Source organism: Phaethon lepturus, unplaced genomic scaffold (assembly GCF_000687285.1).
Source record: "Phaethon lepturus isolate BGI_N335 unplaced genomic scaffold, ASM68728v1 scaffold3328, whole genome shotgun sequence".
In the NCBI taxonomy this organism is placed as follows: domain Eukaryota; kingdom Metazoa; phylum Chordata; class Aves; order Phaethontiformes; family Phaethontidae; genus Phaethon; species Phaethon lepturus.
In genome coordinates, this window is record NW_010556736.1 from 165233 (window position 1) to 182895 (window position 17663).

The 17663-nt window shown below is 39.3% G+C and overlaps 1 protein-coding gene across 1 annotated transcript in view; it reads right to left on the bottom strand.

Annotated features, from left to right (window-relative positions):
* SPATA5 (spermatogenesis associated 5) overlaps nucleotides 1–17428 on the bottom strand; it is a 178600-nt gene extending 161172 nt beyond the window's left edge. Inside the window, 9 exon segments of the mRNA XM_010292540.1 lie at nucleotides 6501–6756; nucleotides 7291–7414; nucleotides 8263–8319; nucleotides 8962–9091; nucleotides 11388–12020; nucleotides 13313–13371; nucleotides 16387–16544; nucleotides 17144–17268; nucleotides 17356–17428. Coding sequence (XP_010290842.1) covers nucleotides 6501–6756; nucleotides 7291–7414; nucleotides 8263–8319; nucleotides 8962–9091; nucleotides 11388–12020; nucleotides 13313–13371; nucleotides 16387–16544; nucleotides 17144–17268; nucleotides 17356–17428 — 1615 coding nt within the window.
* Nucleotides 17429–17663: the final 235 nt, after the last annotated feature.

The window sequence follows — 17663 nt, forward strand, 5'->3', positions numbered from 1 at the left end:
CATTCCTGTGTTTCAGGGGAATTTACTTCCCCATCAATTACAGGGAAAACCAAAAAACCTAGGAGCCAGCCCTTCAATTGCCTTTTTTTTTTTTTGGTCTTTTTAATGCAAGTGGATTGCTGAAACTCTTTTTTGTGTTGTAAAAGATACAGGAGGAAGCTTCCCAATTCCAACAAAAGCCAAGTACAGTATCCTCCTAAATAATTTAGACTTTTACAGATCTAATATCTACATATAATCAATATACAGACCTATTAATTAAACAGCATAAAGACTCTCCATACTAGCTGTTTCATCAGAACGCAGAGGTAAAGGGACAGATGAATACCATAGACAGTGAGATCTCCAGACAACAGGGCTCTCAAAATTATGAACATAAGACAACAGACCATATCATATGTCTATGCAAGCAGCTTCACAGATTCATCAGAGTAATGCTGATTCATATTGGTCAAAGATGTAGCTCAGTTCTTATTTCTGTAATGCTTTTTGTAACAGCCAGCTCAAGCCAGTGAACCGTTATAATCCTAAAGTCTAACCAAGGTGATACCTTTAAATGTATTACAATCAGACAATTCAAAAAGACTTTGATGCAAAACAAAGTGATGAGTGCTTCTTTCACAAAAGTCTCAAAAGTTTCAGTGGTTGCAATGCAGCATCCTCACTGGAACGAAATAGATGTTATTGCAAGAGAGACCGCTATTTAAACAAAGACATTTGTTCTTCCTCTCCTCATGATGCTATCTTATCACAGTCCAAGTGTTTTATATCAGCACACTGAAATTATGTGTAATGAACAAGGATGTTCAAGATAAATTCTAAGAGTTACAAAGCAAATACTTCCTTTCTCTGTAAACAATATGACTGAACCCACTTCTTGAAGAAATCAAGCTATATTTATATTCACCCTCTTGAAATGCTAGAGGCAGCCATAGAAGGCTAAGTTTATAATAAATTGCTATATTTGGAAACTTTGTTGCTAAGCATCTTCTAACATTCAGTACAGTTTATACCATTCATGTCCCTGCTACATAATTAACATTTCATGTGTTTTTCCCAAAAAAATGCAGTGCTTATCTTAGTTGTTAAATTAAAACCATTATAATTTTTTTAGGGAATTAATAAAAGATTGTGGTCAATTAATTAAAGCAGAAGCAACAAGATCTCAGGGGCATACAAACACTGACATTATATGCAAGGATATGGCAGAGTCTATCTTCTAGACACTGCCTCTGCTGTACATAAAAATTCAGAAGGCAGCTCTTTACACTAAAAGGTAGTCTACTACGTAATTTAGGACACAGTAGACCTTTCCCAGTCTTAAGAATATGACTTTCTTTCTCAGCTGCCCAGATAACTAAGCCCTCCTCTTGTCAAGAATTCTGTGCAGATGAATCCCTCAGAGGATACTCAAGTCCTCAAGAGTATATCAACGAGGAGCCCATTGCAAGCTGATGTCCACAGGATGTGGTCCAGTGCCCATCAAGGTATTTGCAGGTTTTCCATACTATGCTGTTAACCTATACAAAACCATGCAGTTAATTGTGGCAATTGCAAGCATATTGCTAGGCAGTACAGAATCAGAGCAAATCCCAATTTCTCCAATGTAGTCGCTACAGATAATGTAACCTTGAACAGAGATGAGGTATACTAATTCTGAAAATATCGCATCTAAGCTAGTGATGCTTGTCATGTTAGAAATACCAGTTTTACTTTTAATTTAGCTGGAAGAACCATAGTTATTTATAAGACAAACAAATAATACTTGCTCAACATGCGAGGGGGGATACAAGTACTCTGCGCACAATTAAGGCTGAGATAGATACACACACAGAGCTGATCCTTGTCACCCCGTTGTCAACTGTTACAACAATACTCTAAGCTACACGATACCTAGCATTTTTCCTATAAAGTCACAAAACTCCGTGGTTTCATTTTGTGATAAGCTATAACTGTGCCTTTAGTAGAGAAAAAGAAGGTATTGCAAGAAAAAACAAATCCACTAATACTTTTAAAATTCAGCAGATCAAATAAAAACACTCTTAACTGATTATTATAACCTTCATATATAAATATTTCACAGGTGCTTGGTCATAATACCCTGTCTGGAAAAGCCTACAGTACACCGCACAGATTCTTCAGGTTTCTTGTCCACCTTTCCTCTCCTTGCCCATTCTAGCAAACACAACACCGCATTTCTGTACACACCATATACACAGGGGCCTAGAAACATTCAGGACAAGCTGAACACTAAAGGCCCCTAAAACTTCTTAATGACTTCCATGAAAATGCACAGAGTTTCTGAACAGAATAGAAAACTTGCCTGTCTGACCCCAGAAGTACCACCAAGCAATTCTTGCACTGGAGAACAACTTCTGCCCAGAAAACAGTTGGAATATGTTTATAACAGCTATTTACCTTTCATTAACACATGTTCTCCAGAATTATACAGAAGACAAACATCAAAGCTTTTACAATTGAAGTATCTTCAGAAACCTAACTATAGATGCAAAAATGAAAGGTTTGCCTATCATAGCCCTATGATTCCTACATTTATCATGATACATTAATTACTACACCCTTGGTTTATGTAAGTAGTATATACACAATATTATACATGTGTCAAAAAAAAAAAAGAAAAAAAAGAGTTGAAGTATAAAGATAAGGAAGGATGGGTGCTTTGGAAATGATGTAAGCTTTGTATTAAGAATATAAACATATTTAGCTTGTAAACTTTCAAGGCTTTCCAGCCACAAATGAAGCACCCAAAGATATAAACGGGGTAACTAGGACTCAAGAGTCTCCCAAAGACCACTAGTGCAATACGATTAGCCAAGTGACAATAATCTTGTACTGAAAACTGAACATGTATTTCTGAGTTCAGAATTCCTGCTTCTAAATTTCTAAATTAGTTTCCACGTTTCACCTGTTATTTACACACATCATGTGCAAAGGTGGCACAAATAACCTTAAAATTTGTGAAAGAACTCAACTCAGATATTGTCTGACTATTAAGCATTTCGTTTATTTAGAAATGCGCACCAGCAGTCTTAACTATATGCTTATATCACGTTTTATGTTGTCATATATGCGAAATATTATGTTCAATTCTGAGCCTTACATTACCAAAAGGTTATTGACAAACTGGAGAGAGTTCAGAGAAAATCAACATAATTTCTGAGAAGGCAGGAAGGACTTATTTATGAGGAAAGATTAAAAGAACTAAATATTTATAGTTTGGCTCAGTAATGAACGAGGAGGTAGGGGACATGAGAACAGCCTAGAGATATCTGCAGGGTGTAAACACTAAGGAGGGAGACTGAACGTGTTATACAAGCATGTAAACAGAAATAATGGGATAAAACTAGACAAGAAAAACTTAGGCTGAATATCAGAAAGCATTCCTGGACAGCAAGCTATCTTGGCCCATGGCACAGTTTCGTAAGTGAAGCAATAGAAGCCCACTGCTTGGAACAACAAACAAGACTAGACAAAACACTGGAAAATTTGCCATATGGAATAACCTTGCTGCACTGAGGAGAAATATTACCTCATAAAAGCTAGTCTTTTCTAAGTTTAACTCTGGCGAAAGCAGTAATATTTTACAAGGTGTTGAAAATTTAATATAAAAATAAGATATTGAGAGCTTAATCAGAAAAAAAAAGACTCCAACTAAGAACATTCCTTAACCACAAGCAACTTAAATTCAGTTTATGTAATACTTTGACTGAATTATACTTCTGCAACAATTTTGAAATATATATGCAGGTTGCAAAGAGTTAACGGCGCTGGACTGTATTCTCCCCAGCAGAGGTCACTCCAAGTTAACAAATAACAAGGAAATGGGTTCAAACTTCAGGAAAAATCAATAGAAAGGAGACATCCTCCTTCCCTCATTTGCAGCACCGCTTTTGGATGCAAAGCTCCCAGACAACAGTGTGTCCTGCAATCGGTTGCAGGTAGATACCAGAAGCTTCGGATCTACATCGCACGTAATGCTCAATTTGGAAAACACTCAAAATTTATTTTCTAAAAGGCGCTCATGAAGTGGATAAACATTTCCTAGTTGCAGATGGATTTTGAAGTGTCCAGAATCGATGTGCACATGCACAAGTAAAGCCTAGGCTGGGCCATGTTTGGAATTGAAACCACAACACTTTTCACTGAAAATTTTAGATTACATTAGTAAAGTATTTACTATGTGAGGACTGTGACACAGGCAGACTGACAGGCTTTCAAAAACACCGAGGAAGGAAAATAAAAAAGATAAACTTTTTTGTTCCTGTTTGTATATATTTTTTTCAAAAACAATGTTTTCTAACTTAAAACAGAGCTTAAAACACAACCAAATCCAACAGAAGAGCACTATCAAAAGAATACATATTTTTGCATATTGTGCATATGTCCACACATATTTTTTCTTCTTGATTCACACAAAAGTCCACAAATTTGAGAACTATCCCTTAAAAATTCTGGAAACCGTCAAGTAAAAACCTTGCTGTTCCAGGTGCCATCACCCCTAATAAAACTTCTGTCATCTCCATAGTTAATTCTGATGCAAGCATTAACCATGCACTGTGCCACTGCCAGAGGAAGCTGTCCCAGTGCCAAAGGAAATAAAAGTAACCAGCACATACAGCAAATATGTATTTGCTAACTACAAGGGAGCAAATATGCGCAAGCAGAGATGAAGAGTCATATTTTGACTAGACTGTTTTAAAAGGTTGCTCATTTTACGGCCAACACTTAAACCGCGTAAACGCATTCTATCAAAATGTAAGAATTGGTAGAGCATACTTTTAATATTTCATCCAATGAAAACAGAAATGAACTCGTGTTTAAGTATTCCCTGGAACATACTGAACCCTGGCTACATGATGCATGGATAATTCTCCAGGGCTACGCCTGTACTGGAGGCCAAGGGAGACTTTCCAGCCCCCGGCTCAGGTTATGCTCACCAGCTGTCCCAGCTCCACCGCACAACCTGACCCAGGTTCATGAAGTCCCTCAGCCCCTGTCACAAGCTCCTCATCTGCAGGCAAATGAAATACAGGCACAAAATACATAAGGGAGCCACAGCAAACACCGCACAGGCCGACAGTCTCAACATCCTGGGAACAAGGACAAGCTGTCTGGTGAACAGAGTTAAATCCAGCTGGTGTCTGGTCACAAGCGGTGTTCCCCAGGGCTCAGTACTGGGGACGGTCTTGTTTAATATCTTAATTGATCATCTGGATGAGGGGATCGAGTACTCCATCAGCAAGTTTGCAGAAGACACCAAATTGGGTGGGAGTGTTGATCTGCTGGAGGGCAGGAGGGCTCTGCAGAGGGATCTGGACAGGCTGGATCGAAGGGCCGAGGTCAACTGTATGAGGTTTAATAAGGCCAAGTGCAGGGTCCTGCACTTCGGCCACAACAACCCCACACAACGCTACAGGCTTGGGGAGGAGTGGCTGGAGAGCTGCCTGGCGGAAAGGGACCTGGGGGTGCTGGTTGACAGACGGCTGAACATGAGCCGGCAGTGTGCCCAGGTGGCCAAGAAGGCCAACAGCGTCCTGGCCTGTATCAGGAGTAGTGTGGCCAGCAGGAGTAGGGAAGTGATCGTGCCCCTGTACTCGGCACTGGTGAGGCCGCACCTTGAATCCTGTGTGGGCCCCTCGCTAGAAGAAGAACATTGAGTTGCTGGAGCATGTACAGAGAAGGGCAATGAAGCTGGTGAGGGGTCTGGAGCGCAAGTCTTGTGAGGAGCGGCTGAGGGAACTGGGGTTGTTCAGTCTGGAGAAAAGGAGGCTGAGGAGAGCCCTTATTCTCTACAACTACCTGAAAGGGGGTTGTGGTGAGGTGGGTGTTGGTCTCTTCTCCCAAGTAACTACCAAGAGAGGGAGAGGAAATGGCCTCAAGTTGCACCAGGGGAGGTTTAGACAAGATATTAGGAAAAATTTCTTTACTGAGAAAGTGGTCAAACATTGGAACAGGCCAATGGAGGGAGGTGGTGGAGTCACCATCACTGGAACTATTCAAAAAAATGTGCGGACGTGGCACTTCAGGATATGGTTTAGTGCGTATGGTGGTGTTGGGTTGACAGCTGGACTTGATCTTAAAGGTCTTTTCCAACCTTAACAATTCTGTCTAGCCTGAGTGACTTGGGATTTTTGTACGGAAGGGGTAGGCTCTGTAGTACAAAAACTTTTAGGGATATGTCAGTTAACTCACTAAACCACTGGTTTACCAAGAGACAACTAGCTATCTAATATGCTAGAAATGGCACAGGAGATTCCCCAGTGTTATTAATGTTAACGTTCAATTTTAAAATCTATTAATACTCAAAGAGTTTTTCTAATCTGCCCAGGAACAGACTGGTGTTGCTCATATTTCATGCTTGGCTATATTTTCTTTGACATAAAAATTAACTAAATCTCATTGTTTTAAAAGCTATTAGTACACAAAATAAAGAGACTAACAATAAAGTAAGATCCTAAATAAGATACGCAAAGTCTTACCTGCTTCCTTGCACAAGGCTGCTAAGTCTGCACCCACATAACCATGTGCACTATCAGCCAGTTGTGCCAACTCTGCTGTTGTGAGGGAATGGGGAACTTTCTTGAGAAGCTTTTGGAGTATGTCCAGACGGTCTTGGGCATTAGGAATTCCAATTTCTATCTCTTTATCAAAACGTCCAGGCCTGCGCAGTGCTGCATCCAGTGCATGAGGACGATTAGTGGCCCCAAGTACCAAGAGCTGCCCTTCACTGCCTTCCTGAAGGCATCAAACACCACAAAAGACTAATTTTAAAATACAATTAAATGTCACACAGCTTATAAACATACTTCTTGCTTACTGTTCCCACTATTACACACACTAAAATCCTGATACGAGCTCTAAAGCAACAAATAGTTGTTGTTGCCTTTAATAATGCAGCCTACATATCACCAGAAGTATTTCTATTACTTTGATTTCAGAGCAATTAAAAATACCTGGCTTAGGTCAATGATGGGCTATCACTAAAATTTCAGTTTTATCTGCAAAGCTACAAGAGTGGGAGAAGGCAAAGGAAAGACAGTAAATGTAAGAAAGCTTACTTTCTTTTAATCGCAGTTATCAGGAGATATTCCCCTCCTGTGTCTTCTGCTTAGCTTCCAATAAAGTATTAGATTACTATATGAAGTCTCACCTAAGCCTATTTTCTTTTCTCCCAAATAGGGCATCTAAAATTGGCTGCATTATAGAAGCAAAATTACTTTGTTCAGCTAGTCCTCATACACATTGATTGCTTCAATACAGCCTACTTACTGAGCCAATGCCATCCATTAGTGTCAGCAATGAAGCAACAATTCTCTTTTCAACTTCATTCTGAGCCCCTTCTCTCTTTGGACAGAGTGCATCCAACTCATCTATAAATATAATGGAGGGGCTACTGGAAAAAAAAGAAGGAAAAAATGTTAAAGTTCTCAGAGAGATTTAAAATACCAAGACAGAGAACTGCAAAGCTGTTTATGGAGAACATCCAGTTCCTGCAAAAATTAACAAGCATCTCACTCTTTTAAGCAACTGAAATTCAGCTTTGAATATGGTGTTACTCAAAGAGATAACTAAACTGACTAATATATTAGACAACTAATACCTTTAAGATGACCTATCAATCTACCTTTCTGTGACTTTCTCCTAAAGCCTCAACACTAAATATACCAATTCATGAGTAAAACGACAGCGTTTTATTTGCCACTTGAACAAATAGAGTATGTGCTAGCCTTTTGCTAATGTATTATGAACACCAATCATCTGGAAGTCTAAAGTCTGTCTTAACCAGGTCTAATAAATTTGGGCAGAGTACCACCCTAGTCCCGAGGCATGCTCATTGGAGCTCATTTAGAGCTGGCGTCCATGTCTCAGCACAGTATTACACTGGACTCTAAAGATAAAACTAGACAGAAAAATTTGGATCCAGGTGAAACTCTGGCTCATACTTCCATCTGTTGAAACAAGCATACAATACACTAATGATACCAATTGAGCGACTTGGCACCATCTGTAACAGTCCCTTAAAAAAGGTAGTGTCCAAAAGCATTTAATAGGCATACTAGAATTTCACTGCTTTCCTTCTAGCTAAGCTCTATATAAACAAATTTATTTCCTTTTAAAAACCACTGCAGGAAAGAATTACAATTCAAAGATTCTTGCAAATGTTTTTCTTTTAAGAACATTAACGCTGGAACCGATACCGCAAATAAGAGAGCGCGAATAAAATTATCCGAAAGGACATACCGCAGAGAAGCTTCAGCAAATATCTGACGCAATCTTGATTCAGACTCCCCATAAAACCTATAATAATTAAAATATTTTAATAAAAAACATTTTTTTGGTCTTTTCCAGGCAACTTGGAGAATTACAGCTCATGTGTTCCAAAAAGCCACAGCGCACCCTTTCAAAGTCCCAAAGTATATGCAAATACACAATAACCTTTATTTCCATATGGTACAAGAAATTGAGGCAAAATGGGCCAGAGGCAAAGACATAATCATCTTGTGAATAGAAAAAAGAATAAAGGGAAAAGCTTCTCTCTTCTGTGTTAGAAAATTTCATCTATATTTTTAAAGAACAAAAAAAAAATTAGTTCCTTGGAGACATTAATCTGTGCAGTATCATCTTTTAATTTCAAATATGCTTTAACAAGTCACTCTTCTTGTTGCACAACTAACAAGCAATTGCAGATGCAGTTTTAGTCCCCGCTTAATTTAGTCCGTGCCTTACACAAATTTCTTGGCCAAATCCAATAAACCTCTTTTACTACAAGAAGAAACATAAGCCCTACTTACGAGAACCCTTTCCCATTTGTTTGACTCTCTTGGGCAGATAGCCCATAGCCAATTCTATATCTGCATCTATCCACAATGGACAGATGCCAGGACAGATTTTGGGCTAATATACTTATAGAATTAATGAAAATACATCGGGTAGACTTACTTGCTTATTATTTCAGGACCATTAATAACGGTAACATGAGCACCAACCTCATTTGCAATGGCTTTGGCAATCATAGTCTTCCCAGTACCAGGAGGGCCATATAATAGCACTCCTCGAGGAGGAGGGATTCCTTTAAACAAGCACACAACACAGAGAAGAAAGTTATTTGTGATAAATGCCAGTCTGAACAACCTGCACTTGCACATTTCTCTGTCCCAGTTATTACTGATTAAAACTTGACACCAGCATTAGCTTCTTTTAACAGAAGAATATGGTCCTGATAAAACTGTAGGGTTTCAGTAGGTAGAGCACTCTTATGAGACATACATCTACATTTTTTACTTTTAAAGTCCAAATAATTCTGTTTAAAAAGCAGCTATTTAAATCATTATATTTTTCAGTAGTTCAACATTGTAATTCTCCCTATGCTTTGTGGTGTTTGTTGGTTTGGGGTTTTTTCCAAAAAAAACTTATTGGACTAAGTACCTAACATCCATTAGTGTACTTTATTAAGTTATTCATGATTACTTATTCATGATTACAGTGTCATTATTACAAATTTCCAACATCAGAAAACCACTTCACTTCAACACTCCAAATAAATTCAGACTTACTGTGAGCCTTGATTCAAGTATATTTACAAAAAGATGAAAAATACACATCAAAAAGATGAATTTGCCTCTTTAATGGCAAACGTTAAGAGCTGAAACCAACAGAAACATTCAGGCATAGAACACGAGGGACGCTAGAAGAACAAGGTACTACTGCATACAGTTAAAGCTGCACAGAAACTACAGGTAACTGCATGAAGTAATATTATGATCCCAGGTAAAGAGCAAAAAAAACCAAATTTCAGACCAGCAAAGCCAAATTAAACGGCCACAAAGCCAAAAACAGAAGGTGAAAAATTAGAAAGCAAAAAGAAGAGAGAAATGTTTGACAAAGGACTGACCCCGGCACCAAAGACGTTGCTGAAACATGACCAAAGAACAAAACACCGGTTGGGTACTGTGCTACCAGACAGGGCATGACGCTCAAAGGGCAGGTCACATCCCAATGGTGGAGAGAATAATACAGATGGCATGGACAGAAAGCCCGAATCTTAGGAACAAATATATTCAAAAAGAAAATAATTATCTGCAAACTGACAGAGAATAGAAATAAAGTGCCTTTACAGACAGGTTACTTTACAACAGCCCATTAAAGCACGTGCTGCTCCCTCATGTGGTGTTTCTGGTACTGGCAAGAAACAGAGCTGTTGAACCAAAGGTCTCGCCTCAACTGACAGCCTCGCCCCCCACAAGCGGACAAGGACTCTCAACGTTTGGATGGTTACTAAAGCTTTGTAGCTGGTGAGGAAACAGAGTCATCTCTCATGCAATTAGTAAAGAATCTGGTCAAGCACTTTTGGGACTAAGTATGAAGGACACTGATGCTGAAGCAACCTTCCCGCTAACACAAAACCATGCAGTGATACTGAGGCTGGAGGTCAGCGAACTGAGCTGGACCACATGTGGATGAAGACACCTCACACCAGCCCACTGACACCTGCCGATCACGCCCAAGCAAAACACACCGGAAAAGCCACCAGTGTCTTATGGAAATTGTCCCAGTCATCACTGAAACCCCTTCCTCCCTAAAACGTCTGCATGGGAAAATGTAAGGCAAAGAAATAAAAAGCCTTAAAGACATGATATTAAAGAAATAGGTATAGCTAAGAGCCCTGTCTCACAGTGATGCACACCTAGACAAGTACAATGAGCAGACATGCCTGCTTTATGCACATATCCATTTGTGACAAATACACAGTACAGCCATCACAAAAATCCTCTAAGTTCATATATACGTTAGATACAACTTTATACATGGCAATAGTAATAGTGTTATTTTTTCCCACCCTGCAATTCCATACTACACATGCTGAGCAGTTTGAGTAAACAGCCTCAAACACTTCCTTAAGATTTTGCAGGAACCCTCCAAAACACAGGAATAAAAACAGCAGAAGAATTAGTCTGGCTTTTCTCTCAACTGTTTTTCTCAACTTAAAAAATATAAATAGTTCACTCTACCAAAACAAATTAAAATCTTATGACAAGACAAACATCTGCACCTTTCAAATGCCCAAGTATAGAAGTCTTTCCTATTTGCTATAAATTCTGCTCATGATACCTGAATTTTCTTAGAGACACATCTCTCTTTCCTACTCAATTATTTTTCACACAAGCTAATCATAATATTTTCATAGTATTCACACAGTACAATTATAAAACAGTTTGACATTCTTCGGACACACAAGTGTACCAGATCAGTATTACATAAAATTCAGTGCATACTCCTGGAATAACTTGGTTTAAAAGAAAAAAGGTAATGTTAGAGTTAATAAAAACTAGCATCAGATGAAGAAAGCCAACTCTTAGGCATCATACCGTAACTCTTGAACAGTTCAGCTTGCTTCAAGGGCACTTCAACTGTTTCTCTAATAGTTTTGAGCTGGCTGCTTAAACCTCCTATCATATCATAGGTGACTCGGGATTCACAACCACCGTCTTCTGCTACACTGGTCCTCGTTTCAGTAAAATTGATTCTAGTTCTTGAAGAAATGAAATAAAACACATCTGTATTGCTTATTGCTCCAGTTTTGCCAGTTACCGGGAGTTCCTCGCTGCATCCTTTCCCAGCCAACTCGTCATCGGTGAAGTCTGCACCATCTCCCTTGCTGTAGGTTTTACCTGCCTGACCAGAGTCTTGACCACTGGCTGCCACAACAGAACTGGGTGTAACTGGTGAATCTGGATCCGTCGGTTTGCTTGGTGTGCTCATAGATGCAGCCTCTGGACTAACATCAATGTCCATCTTGCCAAGCTGGAAGGACAAATCTAACGTACTCATCTCCAAGTCAGATCTTTCAAGGTCTGGCTCATGCGTACCACTGGAAATGGCACTGCCCGGGGCAGACAGTTCTGCACCATCAGTTCCTTTCACTTTCATCACCATGATGTTACAAAGTTTGCCATAGAAAGTGAAAGCCAAGAGGTTTCCTGGTAAAACTATTTTCCCATCTATGAGAAGATAAAAACAAAACAAAACAAGACTCAGAAAAAGAGATTTCAAGCTACTTTGGCAGCAATAACATTCATAACATTCAGACATTCTTCTATCAGAATAATTCTTTATCAGGAAGCCTAAAGAGGGCTATAAATTAACGTAACAAAAAGGTAGTAAGTTAATTTCAGGTAACTTAAATAATAATTTTGTACACAAGCAGACTCTACCACGTAAACATTTGTCAGTATTTTATGTAATCTCTCATACTAAGCTCATCATTAATTTGAGCTTTTAAAATTTCATGCAGCATACGAAGGGAGATTATGCAATTAGTATTGTAAGAAGTAAAAATTTTCTATTTGCTGTGTGCCTTATAGGTTCACAGCGTTTCATCTTTAGCCCAACTTCTTTGAGAGTTGTGGCCCAAAAAAAAAAAGTAAGGTTTTAGCCTTTGCGTTGCCAGAGAAAGATTAGGAAACGTGATCCAAATGCACCCTACAGGCACAAAAAAAACAAAGGCAAAAATGTAAACAAGATTTATTATTTACAGCCAAATTCATTAATTCAGAACACAGTTCATGTTTCCTGCTTATTAGCATAGCAATACTGTTACTAATTCCTAAGCCAGAGTATTCCCTTTGAGTTGAACTATTTGTAGCAAGTGCTTTGAGTAGCAACACCTTGAATAATTCACCTTGCTTTTTTGCCTTATTTACACATATCTACCACCCAATGAATAGCAATTTTGCTTATTTACCATCAAGCATAAAAAAAGATTCAGAGTATGGGATTTCACAGAATCACAGAATGACTAGGTTGGAAAGGACCTTCAAGATCATCAAGTCCAACCATTAGTCCAGTGCCACCATGTCTCCTAAACCATGTCCTGAAGCGCCACATCCACATTTCATGTTAATACTGATCCGTAATCAAGATATCCCTTATCTTGTTTTTAATGCGTAGTACTGCACTTTTCTTCACAGTGCAAGTAAACTCTGAAGTGCATCACAGTATCAGCCAGAAGGCCAGCAACAGCTGCTGAACAACCATAACTTGAACCGGCAACATGTATAGTGGGCAGAAGGAATGGAACCAGAATTAACGCAAATTAGATATTTATAACATAGCAAAATTATTTAGCCCAAAGAAAACAGATCCCTAAAAGAAGTGTGAGCAGAATAACGTCCTCTGTTTTAGCATAAGCCCTTGATTAAGAACATAAAAGGAAACTGTTTGCTTTTCTATCCAAAAGTTGTTACCTACTACAAAAATTAAACAATCAAAAGAGAAGCAGCACAACTTATACCTAGGTTTCTCAGTAGACAGACAGACATTTCCTCGGCATTAATGGTGGCATCTTTGTCCCTATGGCAGGAAGAAAAAAGAAAATATTTTTCCAAGCTGTAACTACTTAAAGAGTCCGTACCACTAAGGCACCAGGATGATGAATACCACCTATTTTATAGTATGTGATTTAACCCCCCAAAGAGAAAAGATGTATGAGCACTTCACAGTCTTCAGATAGTATCATCTTTACTCTGAAGGTATTAGACACACAGTAACAAAAGAAGTGTACGTATTTAATTTGGGGTTATTTTTTCCATACAAAATGCTGTAATAAGCAATATCATAAGTCATATTTATCATTTCTTAAGATTACAAATCTGGAACGCATGCTTCTTATCTCACTAGGCAGAACAGCCATTGCTACATTTACTGAACTGGAAAAGTTACAGGTAACATAGGTGTGTCAGCCCTGCAAACACACATACACATCTTTTACTGATTAAACTAGCGTCTTGAGCACTTGCAAAACTGTGCATGTCTTAACTACTGCACATCCACTACCAAAAAAGTACAAGTTTTCCCCACAACACATTTTCTACTCTTATTTAATCGAGTTTAAGTGACTCAACAGATAAATCTTAAGCCACTTCCCCCACCAGCCCTGGCCTACAGCATTTTCTCAAACACGGTCTCATCACTGGGGTTTAACGCACAACTGAACACATGCGTTCTTAGCCCAAAGCAAGTGAAAGGTAAAATGTATCTTATGTGAACGTCTTTCTCTGGTGTTCACATTAAGACATTTTACATCACATCTACAACTCACTGAAAGCACAGACATCATTAACGCTCCCTCCTCCTCAGACATGCTGCAATGTATAAGGCTGTGGCGAGTCAATCATTTTTTTCAGTGATGGTTTATCCGTACAATCTTTTTTTGTGTTTCATTTGTGGCTTTACCTTTTATTAAAGCCCAGTAAACAATTTCTTTTTTTTTTTTTAATTCCTTAGGATTTACCCCTCCAGGCCAATCTGATGAAAAGCACTATACCAAGAGCTGAACAGCAGCGGCACCAAAGGCAGATTCAAAGCAGACACAGCTGCTGCAAGTAAGTGTGATCAACAGGGAGAGCTCTAAACCTAGAAATAAAAACCTGTTTCTCCATTCTACTGATCAAGAAAGGGAGTTGAGGGAAAAAAAAAGAGCTCTCAAAATATAACAGCTGTTCCTGAAAAACACATACTCTATTACATTCTCAGAGTCTGTGGTTGGGGACTGACTTTTTAACTGGAAGAAAAAGCTAAATCATGCATGCAAGCAACCTCCACAGAGGTATTAATTTTCAGAGAATGAACTACACCTGGAAAGTGTCTAGATACCTAGGCAGTACCCGAATAATAGGATTTCCATTTATTCCTTTAATAATTTACATTCTGACATGAGAGGATGGCACTATGGTTTGTAGTTAATTAATATGCTTAAAACCAATTACAGTTTTCATGTTTTCTCTCCTACAGTAATTCTAGAAAAACAGTCATTTATGAGTCTTTTAATCTGGTGGTACATATGTATAACCACCCTCAGAGCCCGACTCTGGCTGAGAGGGAAAGCTCTGGCTGTGGAAAAGTTTCAAAAAAAAAAAAAATCACGGTAATCATAAATATTTCAGAAGTTACATGCAATTCCTCCAACCTCATCCTTAGTTTGTATTTCAGTAGAAGTTACAGCTTTAAAGAAAGAATACATTGCATATTAATACAGGGAAATAGAAACAGATTAGGTTTATTTCATGTGGGGTTGGTTTTTTAATGAAATGAGTGTTTTCAACCATCTCCATAGCTCAACAGTATGTAATAATAGTAACGCTTCCTATAGGATTAAATTAGCTGAACAATACAATTTTTTTCATTTTCTGGTGAGAAGAGAGGCATGGAGGTCAAAGAAAGCTGGGGCCAGGAAGTCAACTTGGCTGCACATTGTATGCTAACCAGCAAAAAATATAATGGTAAACTGGCTATATTGCTGATAAAAAGCAAGATTGCCTCACCAATGTTTCTGAGAGTTGGTATGCTGGAAAACAGCATCTACCCCTTAAAATGGACAATGACAACGCCATGTTTGAAAACAGAGGTTTGACAGGGAAGTGATGTTAATTTATTGAAATTGAAGTGTCAGGACACTTTCAAAAGCAACTGTAAAATAACTTTAGGAAATTACCATAATCAGATTCTGCATCAACCCAAATGCTGACTCTCTGGAATGTTATGACAATGACAAATACAGGAAGTCATTCAGCAGATCAATAAACTACTAATTTCTCAGAGCATTCATGATTTCAAGACAACTGTGATTTGTACCCTTTGCTCCCTTTTTTGGGTGAATTTCAATTAAAAAACAAAAACATACCCCAGAGTTTCCAATTGTAAAAAATATTCCAGTAAATAAAAGCAGAGCACAAAACCACACATATACAAAGGTGAAGTTTTGAAGGGAAGTGGTTAAAAAAAAAAATTCACTTCACTCTCCTCAACCTGTCAGCCAGTAGTTCTCTTAACCGCAGCAGGACTTCTCAGGAGTTTGCAGCATATTTCTTAAGAGCAGCAACACGGGCTTCTTCTAACCTGACATCAGCTCTGTGCACAGAGATCATCCTCATTCTTTACAAGTGACTTATAAGTTAAGGAATCTGCCTTGATCATGCAGCTATACACCCCTGTCTACTGCAAATGCAACACAGGCAGCTTGACCTCTGCTTCAGGAGATGCTGGGCTATCATTACTCTTCATTAATTTAATGTAAAATGAAGAATCTCATAAGACTAATGAGCTTAGTATATTCTCCACAACAGCACCACTCAGTTGAGATTTTGTTCAACAAGTTGAGCCACCCCACCACCCACAGAGGAGGTAGCAGTTAGCCACCGGTTACTAAACTTTAGTCTTAATACTAGGAACATCTGCACATCTTTGACTTCGTCTAGGTACTAATTCCATCAAAGCAAGAAAGAAAAATAGCACCTTCTAAGATGTAAGAGTCTGCAGTGCAAAGCAGACACCTCACAGTACATCACTAGGTTATAACAAGTTGCATACCTCAACTTTACATCGACTTCCTCTGCCTGGATGACTGCACCAGTCACAGGCTGCACAGTGACAGCATCACCTGGATTTACTTTCAGGTTCTTCTGCGTGGTTTCACTCAGCCCAACTTTGCCACCTGGAAAGCCTGTGGTGGGCCAAGCAGTACAGACCTGGGAAGAGTTTCAAAGCAAGCAACTGTCAGAGATTTCCCCCACATACCATTTCCAGTCTTCCACTTAAAGCAAGCAATGTTTTGTTACAAAAAGCATGGGCCGAGAGGGAAGGATGAGGGTAAAACCTGGTGCCACAGAGTAAGATACAAGTAGCACTGCATTCTTAAGGTATCATCCAAGGCACTTTTCAAGAAGGAAGGGGTTCTATTTTGCCTACAAAGGAGGTAAAAAAATTTCACCAAGACTTGACACATTTTGCAGATGACACAAAAGCATACACTGTGCTGACTAGGAAATATGACAAATCAATGAAGAAAGAAAAGTGAAGGCTATACTCTTTCTTTGCAAATAAAATACATGTGTCGTATATTATATATGCACACGCATGACTTATAAATTCCTTGAAAAAAATCAGCAGCATAGATTTTTTTTTTTTTTTTGCCAGTACTGAGAATAAAGATGTAACTACAGTGTAGAAAACATGGAAAAGCACATTCATTATCTTTCCCAATGCATGCTCCACTTCGGTCCCTATTGAACACACCAGGGACACACGGAAAGCACGAGAAAAGCACTTGCAGGAAGAAGAGCCTCACCTCCTGTCGCCCACCCGCAGAGGTAAGCAAGACTGGACGACCGATGCATACGTTTGCAGACTTCATGCTGCTCAGCGACAGCTGGGCCAGGGCTCTTCGCAACATTTTCGGAACTTTGTCATCTTCTAACGTTTTCAGGAGGAAAAAAAAAAAAAGAAGCATCATTTTTTCCTACTTATCGGACGAATTCAGTATTTCTCACGCTCCCGCACCAGCACAACTGACAAAAGCCTTCCAGTCCCTCACGAGGGGCAGCGCCCAGCCGTGAGGGAAGCGCGGGGACATAACGGGACAACGTTTCTGACAGGCCTGAAAACACCCCTGCTTACACGCTGCTGCTTGCTGGATTTTCCACCCGGTTTTAGCTACCGGCGGGACCCTTCTGCGCCGTCCATCACGCTCCGACACCGTAATAAAAAAAAGCAAATTTCACGAGGTCTCAACCGACCTCGCCCGAGAGACAGCCCCCCGCACGCCGGTCCCGCGGGGCCCGTCTCCGCGAAGGGACGGGGCGGCAGCC